General features: G+C 45.7%; 1 protein-coding gene across 1 annotated transcript in view; it reads left to right on the forward strand.

Moving 5' to 3' along the window:
- LOC120043603 (neurobeachin-like protein 2) overlaps positions 1 to 7,994 on the forward strand; it is a 48,793-nt gene extending 40,799 nt beyond the window's left edge. Inside the window, exons 10-15 of the mRNA XM_038988166.1 lie at positions 849 to 955; positions 1,598 to 1,690; positions 2,909 to 2,992; positions 5,186 to 5,284; positions 5,498 to 5,839; positions 7,983 to 7,994. Coding sequence (XP_038844094.1) covers positions 849 to 955; positions 1,598 to 1,690; positions 2,909 to 2,992; positions 5,186 to 5,284; positions 5,498 to 5,839; positions 7,983 to 7,994 — 737 coding nt within the window. The remainder of the gene's footprint in view (positions 1 to 848; positions 956 to 1,597; positions 1,691 to 2,908; positions 2,993 to 5,185; positions 5,285 to 5,497; positions 5,840 to 7,982) is intronic.
- Positions 7,995 to 9,022: the final 1,028 nt, after the last annotated feature.

Here is a 9,022-nt window from a genome sequence, read left to right on the forward strand (position 1 = left end):
TCCTCATCCTCCTCTTCCTCTCCTCCTCTACCCCTCTCCTCCTTTCCTCTTCCTCCTCCTCCTCGCGGCGGACTTTTCTTCTTTTTTCAGTAAGTGTGACGTTGCGTGACGTCAGGCAGTGGTATGCAAGGTCTTTGAAATGTGTATGTGAGACCTCCGAAGGCTTAGCTGACACGTCCGCCTTACGTTTTAAATATCATACATGCAGCAAATATGTTGTGTCTGAATGTTAACCAGCCATATCAGCTGATGTGACATCTGCTGATGTAAATTTATAAATACATCTGAATGATTGAGATATTACAAGAATCTTCTATGAATCTTGGATGTGTGTTTGCTGCAATATGTATTACTTCCAGGTAGAACATACAGGAATCTTGTCTTCTATATCTGTTCCATATGGGGCCAACTTCATTGCTGTCCTTCTCAAGCCAAACATGGCATGATAATGAGTGACAGGGAGTTGGCATGATAGCACCAACAGACTGGCCCACAGACTGGCCCACAGACTGGCCCACAGACTGGCCCACAGACTGGCCCACAGACTGGCCCTCAGACTGGCCCACAGACTGTCCCACAGACTGACCCCCAGACTGTCCCTCAGACTGGCCCTCAGACTGACCCCCAGACTGACCCCCAGACTGGCCCCCAGACTGGCCCCCAGACTGGCCCCCAGACTGGCCCCCAGACTGTCCCTCAGACTGGCCCCCAGACTGGCCCTCAGTCAAAACATGAGACATCTCTCTTCTATATGAAGGTTTATCTCTGAAGGCCAGGTACTTATTATTGTTGTAAATGTGACAAGTTTTTATGGTGTTGTTGATGATGAGTCGTATTGTCCTCAACAGCTTCGGTGCCTGAGATCCTGCAGTGTTCAGACAGGCCGGTGCTGCAGGCCATCTTCCTCAACAACAACTGCTTCGAACACATCCTCCGACTCATCCAGAACAGCAAGGTCTGTCTGTCTGTCTATCCATCCGTCTGTCTGTCTATCCATCTGTCTGTCTGTCTGTTTGTCTGTCTTTCTCTCTGTCTGTTTGTCTTTCTGTCTGGCTGTCTGTCTGGCTGTCTTTCTCTCTGTCTGTCTGTCTGGCTGTCTTTCTCTCTGTCTGTCTGTCTGTCTGGCTGTCTTTTCTCTCTGTCTGTCTGTCTATCCGTCCATCTGTCTGTCTATCCGTCTGTCTGTCCATCCATCTGTCTGTCTGTCAAATGTCAGTGGTTAACAAAGGTGTGTCCATGCAGCAGGTGTGTTCTTCCTGTAGCAGGTGTGTCCTTCCTGTAGCAGGTGTGTCCTTCCTGCAGCAGGTGTGTCCTTCCTGCAGCAGGTGTGTCCTTCCTGTAGCAGGTGTGTCCTTTCTGTAGCAGGTGTGTCCTTTCTGTAGCAGGTGTGTCCTTTCTGTAGCAGGTGTGTCCTTCCTGTAGCAGGTGTGTCCTTCCTGTAGCAGGTGTGTCCTTCCTGCAGCAGGTGTGTCCTTCCTGTAGCAGGTGCTGCCAAAGTGGAGAGCCAAACATGGTCCTCTCTGAGTTGACATTGTCTCTCTGTCTGTCTGTCCGTCTGTCTGTCCGTTTGTGTGTCCGTATGTGTCCTGTCCTGTAGCTCTATCACAGTAAGAGGTGTAGGTCGGAGCGTGAGGGGGTGTGTGACCTCACCACACGTTTGCTCACGGACACAGAGGTGGAAGTGGACCAGGTACTTTCCCTCCATGATCATATTGAAATAGGTCTGACTGTCAGCAGAAAACTCAGCCTCTTCTCTCTCTCTCTCTCTCGCTCTCGCTATCGCTCTCGCTCTCGCTCTCGCTCTCTCTCCTCTCCTCTCCTCTCCTCTCCTCTCCTCTCCTCTCCTCTCCTCTCCTCTCCTCTCCTCTCCTCTCCTCTCCTCTCCTCTCCTCCCTTCTCACCTCCCCCACCCACCTCATAGTCTATAGCTACATAGTATAATTGCACTACCTGCATAATCTACAAATGAGGGCGACTGGCCAGACTTCCTGGTAAAGAGGCATCCTGTTTAAAGAGCTCAGAGAGATGGAGGGTAGGATGATCTGTGTACTAGACTATTAGCTCTCTCTCTTCTTTTTGTTGTTGACAATTAGTTTGTTTTTCTACAGAACTCAGTCAAGTATACAGCCCCCTCTCCACCCCCCCTCCACCCCCCAAATCCACATACATTCATTCTCACAGAGGGATTCAGGAACAAAACACTGAGGCAAAAAAAATGTGTCCAAAACAAACTGACATTCACAGACAGAAACAAAACGGCCACTATAGAGAACATTCTCTAAGATGGTCCACATACGGTTTCCAGATTCTGTCAAATATGTCTGGTTTTAGAATATAACGAGTGTAAGGGTGTGTAGCTAGACAGGTCAGTCGTCCAGGGTGTTATTGTGGGTGGATATAAGCCTCCCTCTCTCTCTTCTTACACACTATGTTCTCTAATAGAGGCTGAGTGTCCTGCTGTCATCAGTAGGTCAGATTGTGTGTGTGTGTGTGTCTGTGCTCATCTCTCCAAGCATGTATCACCTCACTGTCTCAAGGTTCCTGTTGGGATCCTCCTCCTGCATGTCTGCTGGTTTGGTATCTTTCACAATGTTTTGTGGTTGTAGATGTGTGATGGAATCTGTGTCCTATGCAGCGCTCGGTTATTGTGTAACAATGGGTTTTGCTTGTGTGTCACATTCTTTTTTGTGGCAGAAGACTTTTGCAATCGTATTAGTTGTGTGTGGGTTTGGGTTCTGCATGTCAACACCTGTCATTAATTGACCCAGTTGTTATGGTAACTTCTGTCTTTTTCCTGTGTGTGTTTTCATGTATATATGTCCCCTTGAGATGGTGTGGGGTGTCACCTGTACATACTGTATGTTAAGTCTGCAGTGTCACATCTTATTATGTCCCCCTGACTGTGTAGGTTTTGGAGAAAGGTTCCGACTGCATCACAGTCCATGCCCTCGGAGTCCTCACATCCATCATGAGTAACTCCCCTTCTGCCAAGGTAAGGATTTCTACAACTAGTGTGGCCCGCTGGGTATTGAACCCTAATCATCCGGACTACATTATCCCTCCCAGTTGAAGCCTAGGCAGTATTTCAGGGAGATTACACAGTCTTCAGGTCTTAGGCAAGGCTCTTCATCACACAGTCATAGTTCTAGTACAATCTTCCTCTGTCTGACACACACACACACACACACACACACACACACACACACACACACACACACACACACACACACACACACACACACACACACGTTATCAGAACATAAAAAGAGCCGGATAAGGCTTGACACTGTTTTCAGTCTTGTTTAGACAGTCTCATTGTCCTCCTGTCTGTTGTGTGGCTCTTTGCCAGGGAGGAAGTTCTTTAATTCTATCTCTGTCCCAAATGGCAAACTATTCCCTGTATAGTGCACTGCTTTTGACCAGGGCCCATAGGGTTCTATATAGAGAATAGGTTGCCGTTTGGGAGGCAGCCTGTGTCTCTGTACATTACTAGCCTGTCTATATTAGTGTCTCTGTACATTAGTAGCCTGTCTATATTAGTGTCTCTGTACATTACTAGCCTGTCTATATGTGTGTCTCTGTACATTAGTAGCCTGTCTATATTAGTGTCTCTGTACATTACTAGCCTGTCTATATGTGTGTCTCTGTACATTACTAGCCTGTCTATATGTGTGTCTCTGTACATTACTAGCCTGTCTATATTTGTGTCTCTGTACATTACTAGCCTGTCTATATTAGTGTCTCTGTACATTAGTAGCCTGTCTATATTAGTGTCTCTGTACATTAGTAGCCTGTCTATATTAGTGTCTCTGTACATTACTAGCCTGTCTATATTAGTGTCTCTGTACATTACTAGCCTGTCTATATTAGTGTCTCTGTACATTACTAGCCTGTCTATATTAGTGTCTCTGTACATTACTAGCCTGTCTATATTTGTGTCTCTGTACATTACTAGCCTGTCTATATGTGTGTCTCTGTACATTACTAGCCTGTCTATATTTGTGTCTCTGTACATTACTAGCCTGTCTATATTAGTGTCTCTGTACATTACTAGCCTGTCTATATGTGTGTCTCTGTACATTACTAGCCTGTCTATATTTGTGTCTCTGTACATTACTAGCCTGTCTATATTTGTGTCTCTGTACATTACTAGCCTGTCTATATTAGTGTCTCTGTACATTAGTAGCCTGTCTATATTAGTGTCTCTGTACATTAGTAGCCTGTCTATATTAGTGTCTCTGTACATTACTAGCCTGTCTATATTAGTGTCTCTGTACATTACTAGCTTGTCTATATTAGTGTCTCTGTACATTAGTAGCCTGTCTATATTAGTGTCTCTGTACATTAGTAGCCTGTCTATATTAGTGTCTCTGTACATTACTAGCCTGTCTATATTAGTGTCTCTGTACATTAGTAGCCTGTCTATATTAGTGTCTCTGTACATTACTAGCCTGTCTATATTAGTGTCTCTGTACATTACTAGCCTGTCTATATTAGTGTCTCTGTACATTACTAGCCTGTCTATATTAGTGTCTCTGTACATTAGTAGCCTGTCTATATTAGTGTCTCTGTACATTACTAGCCTGTCTATATTTGTGTCTCTGTACATTACTAGCCTGTCTATATTTGTGTCTCTGTACATTACTAGCCTGTCTATATTAGTGTCTCTGTACATTAGTAGCCTGTCTATATTAGTGTCTCTGTACATTACTAGCCTGTCTATATTAGTGTCTCTGTACATTAGTAGCCTGTCTATATTAGTGTCTCTGTACATTAGTAGCCTGTCTATATTAGTGTCTCTGTACATTAGTAGCCTGTCTATATTAGTGTCTCTGTACATTAGTAGCCTGTCTATATTAGTGTCTCTGTACATTACTAGCCTGTCTATATTAGTGTCTCTGTACATTACTAGCCTGTCTATATTAGTGTCTCTGTACATTACTAGCCTGTCTATATTAGTGTCTCTGTACATTTACTAGCCTGTCTATATTAGTGTCTCTGTACATTTACTAGCCTGTCTATATTAGTGTCTCTGTACATTTACTAGCCTGTCTATATTAGTGTCTCTGTACATTACTAGCCTGTCTATATTAGTGTCTCTGTACATTACTAGCCTGTCTATATTAGTGTCTCTGTACATTACTAGCCTGTCTATATTAGTGTCTCTGTGTTCGTCTCCCTCCAGGAGGTTTTCAAGGAGAGGATCGGCTACTCCCAGCTGTTTGACGTGCTGAAGAGTCAGGGTCAGCCCACTAAACGCCTGCTGCAGGAACTAATGAACATGGTGAGCAGATCCACACCTCACTTCATCTGGTTAAAGGGATACTAATGTAGAGTGTAAAGGGAGAGAATGTCATGTTGTCATGAAGGCCATTAGTCATTTACTTGTCATCGTTCTATGAGTTAGATATATTTGGACTTCCACAAAAAAACTCTCACTCTCTCACTCCTCCCTCATTGCCCTCCTCTTTTCTCTCCCTCTCCTTCTCTCCACTAGGCGGTGGAAGGGGAACACGCCCACGCCCATCACCTGGGTATCAGTAACGACCAGCCCCTCCTCCTCCTCCTACAGTGGCTGCCTGACCTGGCCCCCCAGAGGGACCTGCAGCTCCTGGTAGCCCAGTGGCTGGCTGCGGTCTGCGGGGGCTCCCTGTCCTGCCGTACGGTGGCTGTGGAGGCCGGCCTGGTGGGGGCTGTGCTCCATGTCCTCTCCCAGCCACAGAGACTGGACCGCCAGTGTGCCGACGGCCTCCTGGGGATGTTACAGGACATGGGGTCTCTCTGTCTGAGGCCTGCTGAGCTGAAGTCTCTGTTGAGGCTGCTCCGACCCCTCCACCAGGTATTTCATTTCAAATTGATGCTCTGTAATGCTTTAATTTGTATAATATACAGTGTAATATACAGTGCCCTCCGTAATTATTGGGACAGTGAAGCATTTAAAAAAGAAAATTGGGCTTTATACTCCAAATATCATACCCCCACCCAAAATACTAACCTCGCCTGTTATTGTAATGGTGAGAGGTTAGCATGTCTTGGGGGTATGATATAAAATGCTAACCTCCCATGTTATTGTAATGGTGAGAGGTTAGCATGTCTTGGGGGTATGATATAAAATACTAACCTCCCCTGTTATTGTAATGGTGAGAGGTTAGCATGTCTTGGGGGTATGATATAAAATGCTAACCTCCCCTGTTATTGTAATGGTGAGAGGTTAGCATGTCTTGGGGGTATGATATAAAATGCTAACCTCCCATGTTATTGTAATGGTGAGAGCTTAGCATGTCTTGGGGGTATGATATAAAATGCTAACCTCCCCTGTTATTGTAATGGTGAGAGGTTAGCATGTCTTGGGGGTATGATATAAAATGCTAACCTCCCCTGTTATTGTAATGGTGAGAGGTTAGCATGTCTTGGGGGTATGATATAAAATGCTAACCTCCCCTGTTATTGTAATGGTGAGAGGTTAGCATGTCTTGGGGGTATGATATAAAATGCTAACCTCCCATGTTATTGTAATGGTGAGAGGTTAGCATGTCTTGGGGGTATGATATAAAACACTAACCTCCCCTGTTATTGTAATGGTGAGAGCTTAGCATGTCTTGGGGGTATGATATAAATTGCTAACCTCCCCTGTTATTGTAATGGTGAGAGGTTAGCGTGTCTTGGGGGTATGATATAAAATGCTAACCTCCCCTGTTATTGTAATGGTGAGAGCTTAGCATGTCTTGGGGGTATGATATAAAATGCTAACCTCCCATGTTATTGTAATGGTGAGAGGTTAGCATGTCTTGGGGGTATGATATAAAACACTAAACTCCCCTGTTATTGTAATGGTGAGAGCTTAGCATGTCTTGGGGGTATGATATAAAACACTAACCTCCCCTGTTATTGTAATGGTGAGAGCTTAGCATGTATTGGGGGTATGATATAAAATGCTAACCTCCCCTGTTATTGTAATGGTGAGAGGTTAGCATGTCTTGGGGGTATGATATAAAATGCTAACCTCCCCTGTTATTGTAATGGTGAGAGCTTAGCATGTCTTGGGGGTATGATATAAAATGCTAACCTCCCATGTTATTGTAATGGTGAGAGGTTAGCATGTCTTGGGGGTATGATATAAAACGCTAACCTCCCCTGTTATTGTAATGGTGAGAGCTTAGCATGTCTTGGGGGTATGATATAAAACACTAACCTCCCCTGTTATTGTAATGGTGAGAGCTTAGCATGTCTTGGGGGTATGATATAAAATGCTAACCTCCCCTGTTATTGTAATGGTGAGAGGTTAGCATGTCTTGGGGGTATGATATAAAATGCTAACCTCCCCTGTTATTGTAATGGTGAGAGGTTAGCGTGTCTTGGGGGTATGATATAAAATGCTAACCTCCCCTGTTATTGTAATGGTGAGAGGTTAGCATGTCTTGGGGGTATGATATAAAATGCTAACCTCCCCTGTTATTGTAATGGTGAAAGCTTAGCATGTCTTGGTGGTATATTTGTGCGTCTGTAACTTTCTCACTCATCGTTATTCACGATTCATTCAGGACTATCCCTAATCATGGTAGCATCCACATTAATGTAGAACTGTTAAGGAACATTCTATTCTTATTTACAATAAAAATGACTCAACACATTATTTACCATTCATTTCTATTTGGCACAAAATAGTTTTTGTTGTGTTTCAGATTAACAGCAAATACATCCAACAAGTTTGTACAGTCACCAGCTTGATATAGTCATTGTGTGAAAATGGGACCAAATATTAAACTTCTGACTGCTTTAATACACATAGAAGTCAATTTGACCCAATACTTTTGGTCTCCTAAAATTGGGGGACTATGTATTAAAAAAGGGCTGTAATTTCTAAATTGTTTACCCAATATGGATGAAAATACCCTCAAATTAAAGATGACAGTATGCACTTTAACCTCATAGTCATTGTTTGATTTCAAAAGAAAAGTGCTTCACTGTCCCAATATTTACAGAGGGCACTGTAAAACCATTCAGAATCAGAACCTTGTTGCCATGCAACAACAGTAACTAGGAATTTCTTTTGATGTTGTACATAGAAGCATCTACATCACCAACCTTAACAATTCATCCAGATAGCACCCCTCTGTCCAGATAGCACCCCTCTGTCCAGATAGCGCCCCTCTGTCCAGATAGCGCCCCTCTGTCCAGATAGCGCCCCTCTGTCCAGATAGCGCCCCTCTGTCCAGATAGCGCCCCTCTGTCCAGATAGCGCCCCTCTGTCCAGATAGCGCCCCTCTGTCCAGATAGCGCCCCTCTGTCCAGATAGCGCCCTCTGTCCAGATAGCGCCCCTCTGTCCAGATAGCGCCCCTCTGTCCAGATAGCGCCCCTCTGTCCAGATAGCGCCCCTCTGTCCAGATAGCGCCCCTCTGTCCAGATAGCGCCCCTCTGTCCAGATAGCGCCCCTCTGTCCAGATAGCGCCCCTCTGTCCAGATAGCGCCCCTCTGTCCAGATAGCGCCCCTCTGTCCAGATAGCGCCCCTCTGTCCAGATAGCGCCCCTCTGTCCAGATAGCGCCCCTCTGTCCAGATAGCGCCCCTCTGTCCAGATAGCGCCCCTCTGTCCAGATAGCGCCCCTCTGTCCAGATAGCGCCCCTCTGTCCAGATAGCGCCCCTCTGTCCAGATAGCGCCCCTCTGTCCAGATAGCGCCCCTCTGTCCAGATAGCGCCCCTCTGTCCAGATAGCGCCCCTCTGTCCAGATAGCGCCCCTCTGTCCAGATAGCGCCCCTCTGTCCAGATAGCGCCCCTCTGTCCAGATAGCGCCCCTCTGTCCAGATAGCGCCCCTCCGTCCAGATAGCGCCCCTCCGTCCAGATAGCGCCCCTCCGTCCAGATAGCGCCCCTCTGTCCAGATAGCGCCCCTCTGTCCAGATAGCGCCCCTCTGTCCAGATAGCGCCCCTCTGTCCAGATAGCGCCCCTCTGTCCAGATAGCGCCCCTCTGTCCAGATAGCACCCCTCTGTCCAGATAGCACCCCTCTGTCCAGATAGCGCCC

This window comes from Salvelinus namaycush, unplaced genomic scaffold, assembly GCF_016432855.1.
Source record: "Salvelinus namaycush isolate Seneca unplaced genomic scaffold, SaNama_1.0 Scaffold974, whole genome shotgun sequence".
In the NCBI taxonomy this organism is placed as follows: Eukaryota; Metazoa; Chordata; class Actinopteri; order Salmoniformes; family Salmonidae; genus Salvelinus; species Salvelinus namaycush.